This window comes from Triturus cristatus, chromosome 2_2, assembly GCF_964204655.1.
Source record: "Triturus cristatus chromosome 2_2, aTriCri1.1, whole genome shotgun sequence".
Classification (NCBI taxonomy): Eukaryota; Metazoa; Chordata; class Amphibia; order Caudata; family Salamandridae; genus Triturus; species Triturus cristatus.
In genome coordinates this window covers 1,209,542,340-1,209,558,542 of record NC_140582.1, presented here as the reverse complement: position 1 = coordinate 1,209,558,542, position 16,203 = coordinate 1,209,542,340, and the positions used below count along the sequence as shown (strand labels likewise).

General features: G+C 44.3%; 1 protein-coding gene across 1 annotated transcript in view; it reads left to right on the top strand.

Moving 5' to 3' along the window:
* The window catches only part of LOC146863410 (putative carboxypeptidase X1), a 315,940-nt gene that overhangs the window by 270,885 nt on the left and 28,852 nt on the right, over window positions 1-16,203 (top strand). The window contains exons 11-12 of the mRNA XM_085642839.1: window positions 6,771-7,068; window positions 15,427-15,566. Of these exons, the coding sequence (XP_085498965.1) occupies window positions 6,771-7,068; window positions 15,427-15,566 (438 nt within the window). The remainder of the gene's footprint in view (window positions 1-6,770; window positions 7,069-15,426; window positions 15,567-16,203) is intronic.

Here is a 16,203-nt window from a genome sequence, read left to right as displayed (position 1 = left end):
AATTCCATTTTTGATATGGGTGTGTAAACAAATACACGGTGAAACTCATTGTCTTCGCCTTTTATTGGGTGCACTTCTCGTAGGGGATTTTGTCTATCCATATAGTACGGCGCTCTTTCTCTGCGGGGCAGCGAGAGAGAATCCGGACTTACAAAAAGGACATACTGCTTACGTGACACTAATATCTCTTTAATTAGCTTGTTACTAGAACCTCTCCATCTGTTTGTGAGTAGTTCCGTTAATATATCAGGTAAAGGACCAGGGTCAGCATGTTGGCTCTTATATAATATGAGGAGTTGCTGAATCATATAGATTCCAGCTAAACGTTGTTCATCTGTACTGAGATTAAAAAACGTGTGTGCTACGGTCTCATCACCGTATTTTTCAGGACTGTCAATCCAGTGAACGGCTGATCTGGCTAACTCTTGCTCATCCATGGAATCGAGGAAGTGGTAACCCCTTCGTTCTCGTAATATTTTATCTGCGGCTTGAAACGAATGTTCAGGAGACTTCAGATTTATTATAGGCGTCGGATACGTTCTGCTATTATTTGGGCATACTGAGTGTATGGGATCAGAAAAACATCTAGTATTTTCACAGGATCTTCCTCTGCCTACATAAGCTATGGTCTCTGACTGTCTTGCGGAATTCCCTGATTCGGACATTTCATCTTGCTCAAACTCGTCTGTTCCCAATCTCTCTTCATGAATACGCTCTATTTCTTTACGGATTTTTCGGCACATGGCTATTATACAATTTTGCTTATCGTGTCTCCCTTCTGATATATTCTGACTCCATTTTGTAAGAATAAGCATTGCATTCGGGTCTACCCCCGGGCGGTCTTGATTTCTGATCACACAGTTTATGAGGAAACGTAACAGTTCCCCCTGTATTTCTACTTTCTGGAATTCCATAGCTCTGTTAATACATCCTGGATCTCGTCCTGTTTGAACAAAATGATATATGTTATCTAGATGCGTAGTCATTCCTGGTAACCTTGCTAAATACTCTGCGGCTCGCCTGATACGTAATGATGCCAGGACCATTTCGTCCTCTTTACCAACCACTGGGTCATATCTACAGTTTACAAGGAGTTCCTTAAGCGTACGTTCACTTACGAATTTAGGTGTACGTGAATGTGCTGACTCTTGAAAAACAAGTTTATTTATTCTGGGTGGTGTAAAGGTAATGCTAGCACCTCCCGTGGCCCCATCTGGGGCGTCGGGTGTGAATGGGTTCGTTGAACGTGACACAGCAACTATGGGTGTCGATACCCCTGTAGAATCGACTGCGGAGACAGATGCGGAAACAGATGTGCTTGCTGACGCTTGCGTCGGGACTTGCTGTTGCACGGGGACAGATACCTGATCCTGACGTTGAACCCCTACACCAGACGGTCTATGCGGTGCGGCGTTAGCATATTCGGGAGCTGCGTCGTCTAGATATGAGGAAAGAAAAACATCTTCTGCGGTTCTGGGATGCCCTTTTGGATGTACCTTAATTGGAAATAATGGGGGTGGCAAGTCTTTTGGCATTTCTGGAGCAGCCTTAGGTAGTCCTTCGGCTAGAAGGGGATACATACCATTCATAAGAGCATTTCTTTGTCTATTTACTTGTTCTGATTTCACTCGGATACCTTCCTCAATTAATAGACTTTCTTGAGCTTTATTTGAACTTTCTTTACTCCTCTCTTCTTGTCTACGTGCTTTTTCTGTTCGTCTATGAGATTCTTTACGCCATAACTCAACAGCGTCTTTCTGTGACTGTCTGACCTTTCTTTTCCATAACTCTTCCTCCACTTTCATGATGCACTCTGCATCCCAGGTTCCCGCTACGGGCCACCTTTGACTTTCCGGCAATCCCTTGGTATAGTCTACCCATAGATCAAGAAACAATATGGCATCTAAGCCATGCTTATGGTACATAAAATGCCCTGGAGTGTCCCTAGGAGGAATAGGAACTGCTTCTTCAAGCACCCCTTTTCTGGTAGTAATCTGTCTTAACTTCGAGAAGAGCGGCATATTGACAACTGATCTGATACTTACTCTTGAACTCACTTAATACGAAAAACACAATAATGAACAGTGAACAATGAACACTCATTCATACCACAATATTTGAACACTTTAAACATTAAACATTAAACATTTTAACAACGACCGACAATGATGACAGTCTGCCTAACTAATCACCACGCTGAATTCTTGACAATAACTGCATACTTCGGAATACTTGATATACTGCTAAACAGTACATATACACTGCTAAACATTGCAGACCGGATTTGTGTACCCAAATCCGTCTTGACCGGCACAACCTATGTGCGCGTCAACACGCCTCCCCGGCGATGGTACTCACCGAGTAGCTCCTTGAAACGGAAGGCCTCAGAGAATGGACAGGACTCGATGACTGCGGACAGCGGACCCTCTGGACATCGGGGTTTCGAAATAACTGGTGGGCCTCTGTATACCTCGGATCTTGCTCTCTCAGCTAGGCTCTGGTCGGGATACTTCGCACTTCTCACCGCCTCGTCTGGGTTGATCGCAGCCTCAGTCGCCCCCGTTTGACCGGAGGGAGCTTACAGGAAATCCTGCTGGTACGCGTTTATGGTCCGTCCAGCTGTGGCAGGAGACCGGGCCTGCAACGCACCGCCGGCGCGTGAGATGAGAAAGTGTCCCTGTTCGGGCGCCATTATGTGGTAAACAAAAATCTTCTTTACCGGACTGAATTTCATACGGGATCTTGAAATAAAATAAAATAGCTCAGAATAACAAGAGGCAGAATCCGTGGTATAAGAGTTTCTAAATGGGCTTTATTCCATCAAAAAATGGCCGACTCGAGTCGCGGCCTTCAGGTTCCGTCACCACGAGGGTTCAGGAAGTGAAGTACAATAATTTATTGACAGACATGCATTTTTATAATAAGTACATTACAATGAAACGAATGTAGAAGGCGTAACATTTGATAAGAAAAGTGACAAAACAGGTACGTAATCGAAACTAGGCGTAATAAGGAATAAAAGAAACATGATTGGTTAGGATTATCAGACATAGGTGGATCTATAAGATAATACTTGGTATAGATGCGCGCGCAGCAGCATGACGTGTGATTGACGTGCAACTAGGGGGTGAAGGGGACTTGACATTTAGCTCTACATGTGGAGACGAGAAGTCTGGGGGGTCAAGTCAACCTAATCCCAAATCATATCTAACATCCTATGTTTAAAGAACTATGTTATCCACAAGGAAGGACTCTCGGACAGAATCTAGTCTATACTGACTGTGTGCGTGCACAAACGCCTAAGTGTCTATATGAGATGCGAGGGGCAGAAAACTTTCCATGGCAGCAGGGCTATGAATCACTTGCAGGAGGATGGAAAGGCCGAGTCCTTTGCTTGTGAGCTAAAGGAAATGTTTACCTAAATCACTAGACAGGAATGCATCGGCTGAAGAGCAAAATAGATAATTCGAAGGTGAAATACAGCTTCTTGGCAGGCAGGCGAAAACTGGCCGAGGCAGGCACCGTTAGCTGCACAGGGAGTAGGGCAAAGTTCATGGATACAGATGCGAGCTCAAGCTGAAGCTGTCAAAGACAGAGAGCAGGGAAAGGCTTTGAGGACAGAATCGGGCCTACTTGCCTGAACTGTAAAAATGGAGTAATTTAGCCATATAAAGTCGGTGGCCTTTCATACTTAGGAATCGAATATCCAGCCCATCGATGGCGGATCTGACAGAGAACATGTCGACGGTAGACACACATATGTTTGCGTCTTAGAAACTGGAACTAGAGGGAACATACATGTACTTGTAACATGCATATAGAACCGTTGGGGTCCAAGATAGGGGACATAACTGATCAGGAAAATCCACATTTCCACATGCCTTGAAGCTTTTGGTGATCCAAAATCTGTGGAAGTCCTAAACCAGCTCAGGGTTTACAGGGGCATAGGAGCAGAACACCAGAAAAGCCCTCTGTATCCCTTACTAGAACCCAGAGAAGGTCTTCCTAAGAAATAAATGGTTAGAAGTGCAGTGAACTGAGTGATGACTCTCCCTTGCTGCACCACCCTTTATTCGATTCTACATCATTGATTATGGAATTTCTTTTATTGTTCAAGCACCTGGCTGGTTGGTCCATGAGCTAAACTGAATTAAAAAGGCCTGAGCAAAGTACTTTGGGCAGATTTACAAGAAACTAACGCAACTCGATGCCGCAAGTCATTTTGCTGCGCCGCGCTGTATTAGTTTCGAAGCACAGGGATGCGACATATTTACAACAATATGTTGCATCTCTGTGCTTCCCCCTGCGCTGGTGCACAAACTGCTGCCATGCGCCGGCGAAGGCACCCTTGCACCATGCTGCAAGGATGCCTGCGTTGTGCGGAGCTTGTTTTTGTGCAGGAAGGAGTACCTTTGTGCACGAAAACAATAATATGAGGTGATTTCCTCTTCCAATGCGTGCTGTAGAATGCAGCGCATATTGAAAGAGGAAAACAACGGGGAGAAATGAAAACATTTCTCCTCGTTGCACCTCCCTATACCACCCCAATGGTGGCATAGCATTCTGACGCATTTCCAGATTTATGATTCCTCGTAAATCTGGAAATGCATCAGTGGACATGGGTGCTGCGTGGGAACACCCACAGCGACACTCATGTCACGCCTCTAACATGCAAAGTGTTGCGTGAAAAGGGGCAATATTTGCAAGCACAGGTAAAATCACGCAGGGTGGCTTTACCTGTGCTTGTAAATATCACTCAGCAGGTTGCACCGCCAGTGCGTCGTGCAACGTGATGCACTGGCGGCGCAAGGGGCTTGTAAATCTGCCCCTCTGTACCTAGTACCTGGAGGTCGCCAACTCTGGCTCGCATGGCTGATTATGTTGCTGTTAGTGGGCTATGCCATATCACTACGAATCAGAGTGGACTGCCCGATCTCCTTACCATCTCTACAGTAGTTCAAATTGAGGCATACACTGTTTTTATTGCAGTAGCAACATCTCTAAATGCAAATTGTTGTGGGTCTGGTTGAGACCAGAAACCAAAACCCAGAGCAGTAGGCTTAAACAGATTTTAACATGTTTTCAGTACACAAATGTACATTGGGAAGCAGAAGTATATAATCTAACTTGCCCAACATTATGTGATTTTTTTTTGTTTTACATGAAACAACGTTAGCAATTTAGTTTCTCTCTATCCTGTATGTGTAACTGTAATATAATAAATGATCACAGGTTGATTCCTGAAATTTCACCATGATTATGCCTTCCTTAAGTCAAATAACGTTTCCTCTGTTAATTCATTATCTCACTATTTCCACAAGCTCTAACACATCCTTCTTTAAAGCCTGCCCGTGTTTTCTTTGCTGTCTCCTATTAACTTTTTGCACCATCTTCCTTATCAGCACAAATTTACCGCCAATGTTTACTCTAAAAATCCAGCATACCCTACAATCTCTTATAGACAGTGGGGCAGGTTTACAAGCCCCTTGTGCCACTTTTGCGTCACTTTTCCCATGTTAAAAGTGACGCAAAAGTGGCGCAAGGGACATGTAAATCTGCCCGTGTGCTGCCATCTGCCGCCTTGTGGCTAGCTTCATGATATAGACATACTCCACACACTCATCTAACCCAGTGATACTCAAAGTACGGCCCGCGGGCTGCTTGCGGCCCTCCTGACCTTCACATGTGGCCCCTTGGTGAACAGCAGCCCCTGTTTACTTAAGAGAGTACTAACTTTCAGAAAGATAAGAAATAAACGGACAAGCATTTGATAACCGAAGTAAAAGAACAGAAGCAAAATAAAATTACCCTGTACCACTTAACTTTCAGAACACATTCATTTTAAAGTCATCTTACAACCGATGTGCTTAAAAATGACAGTCTCTTCAAAATTCAAAATGTTTTTTTCATTAACATGCAGAAGCGTTTCACCTTAGTACATAGGATTGTATCAGTGCATTTAGAGATATTTTTAAAAGTGATAGTTTTTGAAAATGAACATAGAATCATTTATGCCTCCTACTACCCAGACAACAATGCCAAGAGTGAACTAAGAAGCAAGTCAGTTGTCCTGTCGAACCTTCTGGGTGGCTTCTGTTCTTACTATACATGGATAACATTATAGTTTATTAAATCAAACCCAATAGAAGGTTTTGTACCGTGCATATCCAGAACACGGATATTTCAAGATGCACTTACATGCGGAATGAAGAAAAAGGAGGCAAAGTGAAATAAAGCAATTGCCTAGGATCACACAATTTGGTCAAGTGGGGAAGCCAGGATTTATCGTAGGTTTTTTCGGTTTCACATTGTGCAATTCTATTTCATTCCAATTCAATAATGAAGTTTCTTCTTTTTTTATGCTTGATTTTCCTAAGGCAGTGATAGCACGTATAGATGGCTGGTAAAGGGATAGCGATTCATATACTGCTTACCACAGTATTGTCAAATGTATGACTGTTCTAGAGACTAAGGAATTAATTTACAGGACAATATGGACTGAAACCCTCAAAATAACTCCATGACTCACTGACCACACTATGTACATGCTTTGCTTCCCAACGCCCACCTTCCACCAGCCTACAAAGCACCACGCCCATCCCGCTGGCATTAGTGTGGCCCTCGGGTACACCACAGACCATATTTTGTGGCCCCTCGGGAAATGTTTTTGAGTACCCACGATCTAACCAATCTTCCGCCCTGCTCTCTCCTGTTTCCTTCATTCAGCTTCTATCTCAATGTGGATTGATGTTATACCTCTTCTGTGGCAGGTTGCTCCAGAAACGCGAGCTGTGATTGACTGGATGCAGAAGATTCCATTTGTCCTGGGTGCTAACATGCATGGCGGAGAGCTAGTGGTGACATATCCGTTTGACATGGCACGGTCCTACTGGAAGGCAAAGGAGATGACCCCTACTGCAGATGATGCGATTTTCCGTTGGCTGGCCACTGCCTATGCCACCACTAGCCGTGTCATGATGGAGGAAGACCGAAGAGTTTGTCACACAGAAGATTTTACAAGAGTCGGCAACATTATCAATGGGGCCGACTGGCACACTGTAGCTGGCAGTAAGTAAAACACAAAATTCACTTTTCATAGTCGTTCAAATTGAGAGATTAATTCAGCAAATAAAGGCTAATACAATAAAACAAGTTCAGGTAGCACAATAGGAAGCTAACCTCAACACTTACTTGTGTAGCTATGAAAAGTCTTTAGTCAAGATGTAAACCATTTTTGAGGTCTTCCTACAATTAGATTTAGCGGTCTGTAGATGTATTGTCTTCAATACTTGAACATCTACTTTAGAGTGGGCTTTTGGCCTGCCTCTTGTATGGCAGGTTGGCTTTGTTGTCCTTTTCACTTATCTGCTCCAAATTCGCTCACTTTTCTCCCTGTTCTTGTCCACCTCCTGCAGCATTTTGCTTGAACTCTGTTTTTTGATTGGATGAGTGTATCCTTCCACCTGATGACCCATCTTCCTCTGCTGGTGCTCCGGTAGTAATCGCACAGTTTGTGTGTGAGTTCTTCTCAATGAAGCTTCTATCACCATGTTGCCTGCTTGCCTCCTAGAAGACAGTGACCCATTGCCCTGGATGTCAATATTCAGCAGCAGGAGGGAGCACTTCATATTGCTACTTCTCTAACCCATCCTACTAACATTGTCTCACATTGCTAAGAATTTTCACCATCTGCTTAAACAGAGTAAAAAAAAAAAGATACGTAAGGGTACCTACAAACACATATCATACTTAGGGCAATATTAATACTGGGATACCCCAGCCTGTGCTTTGTACCTTACCCTCCTCCTACCTGTCAAAATACTCCTTTGTGAAGATATAGGAACATTTTGATTAAGTAATCATCAGTGGTGATCTAAGCAAGCATGGGGCATCATGGGTATGCAAATGAGCCCTGATATTGTAACTTCCTCAGTGTTGTCTGTTAGTAGCAACAGAAATTAATAACTTTTCTTTGACCCTGAATGTACAGTAGAAAGAATAAAATGAACTGGCAGCAGTGTGTCCTGCCTATTCTATTGGTTACACCTTAACCCTTTTCATCTTTCTGTTTGGCCTTTTATGCCTCAATGAAAACCATCCCAGCAACTCAGAACTGCTGAAAGCTTGGTGTGCATTGCCAGCCATTTCCACCATGTTGTAGAGTCTGACCATGAGCATATTTAAGATTCTTTCACCAGAAACTTGGGATTCACGGCTACATTGGAACCAGAGGTCTTGCACCCAATGCTTCATGCTATATTCTTCTCCTGTGTTTCATACTCATCCTTTGTGATAGTAAAGTCACATTTAGACAAGGAGGCATCACACGTCACGTACACAACTCTATTGTCATCGTGGATATGCAAATGACCGCTTCCATTAGCACTTTCTGAACATTGTGTTTGAAGGGCTACAAAAATTAAAACATTTCTGGGTCTCTCATTTCCACTAGAAAAGAAATTTGAAACTGCGACGTTCTTTCAATCGCTGTTCTGTTGCTCCCGCCTCGCCCCTCTCTTACTGTCAAATTACCGTCATTAGCCCATGCATATATGGCAAATGTTACATTATGCGTATGTGTACAGTGCAGTATAGCCTGTGAGGGTATCCTGGCAATGTGCAGGTGTGTGAGACTAGCCCCCAGGAGCGGGAAAGGATTTACTGAAAGAGCTCCAGGAGCAAATAGAGCACTTACTCGAGAAGCCATGTCTTCAGCTTCATGCGGAATTCAAGAAGAGACGAGGAGGCTCATTCCATGCTTTGGGGGTGAAGTATGAGAAGGCTCGACCTCTTGTTCTGTCTCTGTGAATGCATTGGATGTATGTTAGAAGAAGTCCGGCTGAGTGGAGATGCCTGGATGGTTAGTGGAAGTGTATGCAGCTGTTTGGGTAAGCTGAGCATGTGTTGTGTAGTGCTATGTATGTGGGAGGATCTTGAACTGCACGGTTTGTGTATCGGGAGCCAGTGCAGCTCTCTCCATTGTGGTGAGATGTGTATACTGCATGAGAGTTTGAGGACAAGTCTGGCTGCTGCATGATGGGTGGTTTGCAGTCTTTTTGGAGATGTTTGGTGATTCCTGGGTAATGAGAGTTCCCATAACCTAGTCTGTTGGTGATGAAGGCCTAGATGACAGTCTTTCTGGTGTTGTTCATTAGCCACTTCCACTTGTAGATCTTTCTCAGCATCCTTAGAGAGTAGCTGCAGGTTGCGGTGATGGAATTGATCTGGGCGGACATGTCCAGTTTTGTCAATGATGAGCCCGAGGTTTCTGGCCTGTGGGCCTGGGGTGGGTGTGGGTTTGAGGTCCGTTGGTCACCAGGTGGAGTCCCACGGTGAGGCATCCTTACTGAAGATTACCTCTTCTGTATTGTCAGTGTTCAGTTCGAGGCAGTCAACCTTCACCCAGGTGGCCACATCGGATATGCAGGAGATGATTTTGTTCCTCATGTTGGGGCATATGTTCGAGATCGGCAGTATAAGTTGTGTGTCACTGGCGTAGGTGAGAATGCTGAAGTTGTGGATTTGGATGACGTCCGCCAGTGGGGTCATTTAAGCGTTGAAGAAGGTAGGGGTGAGTGAGCAGCTTTGAGGTATTCCACAAATGAGTTACCGGACCTCTGAAGAGTAATGGGATAGGTTGGCTGTCTGAGTTCTTCTGGTCAAGAATGAGCATATCTATTGGCGGGCCGGTCCCTGAATGCTGGTCTGTGCAGTCGTCTGATGAGGATGCGGTGTGAGACCATGTTGAAAGCTGCCAAGAGGTCCACTAGCATGAGGGCTGCAGTTCTTCCTCTGTCTAGGATCTCCTGGATGTCATCTGTCATTGCAATGAGTGCTGACTTCGAGCTGTGGTTAGGTATGAGTCCTGACTGCATGGTGCCGAGCAGCTGGTGGTTAAGGATGTGGGCTGTGAGGTAAAGCAAACAGAAGGAGATGATGGACGGAGCGCTGAAACTTTTCAGACACTCACCCCCAATCACAGATCTGGGTTGAATCCATCATTGTCTTTAGCTCAGTTCACCACCCTAGTTCAGACCCAGCCATATGCAAATCAGAATTGACCCAGTGCCTCATAGGAACAGTCCAGTCCGAACTGCCAAGCCAGGTCTTCCCTGGACCAGAAACAAGCATCCTAGGACTGGCTTCGGGGTAACACCTCTCATCAGCCAGGTGTCTGTTGATGGCTTTCTCCAATACATTGGCAGGGTAAGGTAGAAAGGAGGCTACCAGATAGTTTTTGAGCTTTTCTGGGTCTGCTGAATGCTTCTTCAGTAATGCGTTGGCAGCTGTTTGCTTCCAGGCTTCTGGGAATGTGGCTGTATCGATGAAGGCAAAGGCATGGTGGGTGTATGGGTCAGATGGGGCCCAGGTCAGATGGGGCCCAGGAGTGGATAGACTACATAATTGTGCAGTCTTGTCTGCGGGGATGGCTTTCCATGTTGTCAGGGTGCATTCTTCGGCCTAGATTGGAAGACTGGCTGCGAGGTTGGTGGGGTGAATTTGAAAGTCGAAGTTGTCATATATGGGTGTGATTTTGTTGTTGAAAATTCTGAGAAGTTGGTGAAAAGTTCTGGTGCTGGGTTGATGTTGCTGGTTGTGGCTGCGGACGAGGTCATATATTTGATTCTTTGATGATGGAGAAGTTTTCTTTGATGTTGTTGAGTTGGTGTCAATGCAGTTTGCTAGGACTGTCCACTTGGTGTTTGGGATTTGCTGGTGATTGTGCACCGTTCATAACTCGAAATGGACAAAGACTATCCTCACTCACAGAGTGGATGGATGTAGTGCCACCCATGCACTGAAACATGATACTTGAGCACGAAGTCGCTCTACGTGGTGGCAATTAGTCACTTTTGGTTGAGAACATCTCCATGGACCTGCAAAGTGCAACGACCTAGCAGGTTCAAGATGATCCATTGTCCCTCTGCTGCATCTGGCACGAGGCAGTGCAGGACTTTGTGTGGTGCATCATAGAGATCTTCCATTCGCTTCTAGACATGTAGGCAATGATGGTGGGCAAAGGGCTTGTGCTAAGACGTGGGGAAAATGACATAAAAGACACACTGTCCGCGAATGATAGGAAGTGACACACAGGAGGAGGGTCTATCATTGTATTTTCATATCACTTGCTGCTTCAACCCTGCACCACATAGTTGTGTTTAGAAGCAAAACGTCTTGGAGTCTACCTTTCAGAAATGTTGTGGTGCATAAGGGGCCCGATTCACAAAGGTAGAAATACATGCATTTATTTACTCGCATGTATATGTCCTTGTACACCTAGATGTAATTCTACACTTTTTTGCTATTCACCATTTCAAACTGTAGATTTACACCCTAGTGCAGACGTACATGTCACCACTTCCACAAATCAGAGATGGGAGTCTCCTGTAACAGGATGTACAAGTGTAAAAACCCACTGCTAACTTTGCCAACAGAGGTGAAGTGCATTGTTCTTTAAAACGAATTGAAAAAAATAATGTATAATATAAATGTAAAGAATTTGAAATATTTGTGATAAACCTAGACCTGATAAAAGGATTACAAATCATAAATTAAATGTTTATTGAACAATTCATTAATGCACATATTGATATTTAATGAATTGATAAGTACTTTGTAAACAATCATTTAAAATAAATGCCACATTGCTAACATTTTTTTAAATTTAATATGGGGTAACGTTTGTGCTGCAGTTATTTAAAATATTTGTAATTTTTTAATAAAAGTTTTAACGTTTAATTTTTTAATGTTAAATTGATGGTTACATTTTGAAATAAATAAAAAAATGTATATATATTTAACATTACAAAATATATGTGTATAAAACTTAAATGTTGAAATCATTTCCTTCATCCAGTATTAGTTCCTTGGGGTGTTATTTTATTTCCCTGCCTGCATTATCTTTATTGGAGTGTGTTCCAGTACCTGGGAGTGGCTGTGTGTAATGTTTGACTTTTCCCCAGGCTAGACTTGTGCATTTAAGCCTGTTCTGACAGAATTAGGGTTCTAGTAACCTTTGAAGTGTAGTTTGTGAATAGCAATGGTCATACTCTTTTGGGGGGTTGTAGTGGAATGTCCCTCCTTAAACCACTCAATAAATGTCTGTAAGCTCCTACCATTTAGTTTTAAGTGGTCTTTATTTTCAAGTTAACCCCCCTTTTCTCACCCACATATACTGCAAAATTGTATATCTACATGAGCGGAGATTTCTGCACCTTCTCGGAGTTCTCTGTACAGAAAACATAGGAGACACAGAAGACTCTGGCCATAGGTTTGTGAACAGAACAAGGATAGAGGGACTGGGGCTTTTTGTAGGTCCAGCACACCGGCCCCTGCAGTTATGAAAATACAGAGTGACCTGTTCCTATGTGGGTAGCTAGGTCTGACGGGTGAACAGCAGCGGGGAGTGCTCCTTTTAGGAGCAAGGGCCCTCACACAGCCTGAGAGTTGTCATGCTTCATCATTGGGCAGCTCCTCGGAGCTGTAATGCCCAGCGGGCCCCTCGAGGGGGCTCTTTGCCGATGTGTGTTGCACGAATGATAACATTTGAGTAGAATGGGTGAATGTGAAGTATATTAAAAATGGCGAAAGGGATCCAAACAAGAATTTTGTTTTAATACTGGTTTCCCTTTGTCAAGAATAAAAATGTGGTTAGAGCATCGAATAGATATAATGGTCTAGCTATTATTGTGTTTGCTATGTTCGCCCTTAGTGGCCAGGGGTAGCCCAGGCGTGGGTGCCTTGGTCACTTTAACACTGGATTCAAGCTAGCCTGGCTGATGAAGGGTGTTACCCAGAAACCGGTCCCAGGATGCTTGTTTCCAGTCCAGGGAGGACCTGGCCTGGCATTTCAGGCTAGACTGTTCCCATGAGGCACAGGGTCAAGACTAATTTGCATATGGCTGGATCCAAACTGGGGTGGCTAGTTGAGCAGAAGAATGATGATGAATTCACCCCAGATCTGTGACGGGGGGTGAGTGTCTGAAAAGTTTCAGCACTCCATCCATCGTCTTATTGTGTTTGTTATAATGGTCTATTTAGCTGCAATGAATGTGAGTCAACAAGGTCAACATGTTTCATGCCTGTTACAGTCTCTAGTGGATCATGGCATTTCGTCAAAACCAGGAAGACCTTGTTCTACTCTTCACAGGGGTGGGGAAATATAAAGCATGTGCACCATGCCCCGTGTGTTTGGAATAGACATTCAAATTATGCCCAGTATACTTTGCATAGACATTCAGAACATCTCCTAGGGGTAGACCTAGAGTTGGTGGAACACTAGAATGCAGGAAAAACATAAAGAAATTAAAACCAGGTATTCATAATCATATATAAATACAGTTGTAACGGAGAACCACTTAAATGTAATGACAGGAGCTCATACTGTGTAATGATGCATGCTGAACATAGGCAGGCATATAATCATATGAGTTGCTTGATTAGTATAAGGAATACAGCATCAGGTATGATAGTGATGCATGTCCATCTATTGCTACTCACAGGTGGGCGGGGTGTGATCAATTATCCATACACCTAGGTTTGTGTGGTCCCTCGGGGAGGGAATTACAAAATCCGGGAATGAGGTAGAAACCTACCCAGGGTTCTGGGAAGTAATGGCCCCAATCGGACCAGACAAGTCGTACGCAGCAAAAACATACTGTTGATGCTGCAAATGTAAAGGAAAAATAAAAATAAAGAATGGATGTTGTTCAATAAACGGCTTGCTCAGCTTAGACTGTGGTCGGGACAGCAATCTCTCCCTAAGCCGCCGCAGAGTGGAGAAGGTCAGGCGGGAGTGTGGGTGGGGGGGTTTGACTTACCGCGTTGAAGCGCAGTGTGGCTATCGACCTACCCTGGGCCCTGTGGTGCCGGTGTGGAGTCAGCAGTGTGGTGGCTCCCAAAATACTCCGTGGTCAGGCAACTGGAGGCTGGAATGTAAACCCGCAGTGGCAGGCTGCGGGAGCCATATTTGTGGTAGTGGCAAAAGGATCAAGCTGGTAGGGGTGGGGCTTCGGGAGAGGGGGGGAACTTGAAAACTGTCTTTGGGAGTCCCAGGAGAACCCGGAAATGGTTAGGGTGAAGGAGTGACCAGTGGGCACACTAATGGGGTTCTTGGAGTTGGAGTTGAAAGTTGGGGTCACATATGCTGCAAAATTGTATACCTACATGAGTGGAGATCTCTTCCCCTTCGCGCAGTTCTCTTTACAGAAAAGATAGGAGAGGCAGAGGTCTCTGGCCATAGGCTTGTGAATGCATTTTGTATTAGGTTAGTAGCACTACCATAGTTCTACTTTGTGTACTACAAAAAGCAGATCAGGCTCAAATTTTTTATTTTTATTGTGCACAATATGCATGCGGGAATGGATATGTGGGTGTAACAGCAACTTCCCCTCGGTCCCTCTTTGAAACTGCACTCCTACTTCCAAGAAAGAACACCATTAAACATAATGCAGGATTATTTTAGCCCCTGTGTGAGCATTCTCTTTGGCCATTTTTTGTAGTTTCTGTTCACGGAGGGCGATAAACAACCCTGCACAGTTGCCAAGTGGACTCTTATCATGTAGTCTGTCCTGTGGTTAGTCAAAGTCACTTTGCATTGTGGGAGGTGTGCTTTTCTTTTGTAATAGTGAGCATGAGCTTAAAAACAGCATCCCATAAAAGAACTGCTGGCTGGAAAGCTTGGACTCAACAATGTGAAATTAGTACAGTTGTGATTCACATTAGGAGGTCCTCCCCCTCTTTCGGCTAAGGTACTACCAAGTGAATATAGTAACCAGCAGCAGCTGCTGCATAAGTGTGGCTGAAGCACAGCAGCATCAATTACACCATCTGACACTCTGAGATTGAGCCACAATATCATACGTTGTCTGTCAAATCGCAGAGCTACTAATACCTTAACATAGGCAAAAAGTTGGCATTACATCTTACCCGTTCTCATGTTTCAATGCCTTTTGTAGCCGGGAAATAGTCGTTAGCTCAGCATATAAAATAAACAGTAAAAAACACCAACCAGTGTCATCTACTCCCATGTTTCCTCACTGCACACCCCATTAATCTCAAATGTTGCCAAATTACTCCTTTCAATTCACCACAAGTGATATTGATTGGCCTTGCCTCTGAGGCTGTGAGCATCAGCTGCAACTTCTGAAAATGACCTATTCCAACATCTATGAAATTTGGCGTCGAGGATTTAATTTCCTCCACCTCCCCAGCAGTATTAATGCGCAGGCGTGAGCGATCGTTGAGCGCTTGAAGGCTGGCATGGGCAGCTAGTTAGATTCTATGTTTGGGATCTCTAGTTCATGTCTACCTATGTATCAGAACATGATAGAGTTTGTCAAATATTGGCACTGTACTTGCTTGACTGTGTGAGTAATACCTTTGAAGAAGTTGATGTTTCTGCTTCCTATGCTCTTTCTTCTCCAGGTATGAATGACTTCAGCTACCTTCACACCAACTGCTTTGAGATCACGGTGGAGCTCTCCTGCGACAAGTTTCCGCATGAGATCGAGCTTCCTATGGAGTGGGAGAACAACCGAGAGGCCCTCTTGATCTTCATGGAGCAGGTAGTTCTGGAGGAAGGCTTGCTGAAACTGAAGGTGGCATTGCATGAAAACCCACACACACAGACACACACACACGCACACACACACACACACACACACACACACACAAAACACAACACTCTCTCTCTCTCGCTCTTTCTCTCACTCTCCCCCTGTCTCCCGGATATTAATACCTAGCAAAGACAATTCATTGTATGGTGCCAGGGTATAACAACGATGCACATTTCAGCACATGTAGAACATTCATGGCCAACATGAACGTATTATTTCTTTCAACGTTGGTCAACTATTTGGCACCGCAGTCCAAGATATTTTATGTACTGCAAATTTTAAAGAGGGCAGTATTATTCTCTTGATGGTACTGAGTGTCTTTGGACATAGCATTTTGTCTGCCACAGGCTGATTCTCCCAGCTACACATGCTCAGTAAGGATGTTGGGTCTTCCAATTTTCCACTAAACTCTTGCCATGGTGACCCCGGGTACTGGTTTGAAGTTGAGTCGGCAGTCAATCCCGCCCTGTGTCGTTGACTGTGTCCTTCTGTCCCAGTGAGTATGTCTGAGTCTCTCTGTCTCAGTGCCCACATGAATGTCTCCCTATCTCAATTCTCCATTTCTCCATGCCGTAACGTCCCAATA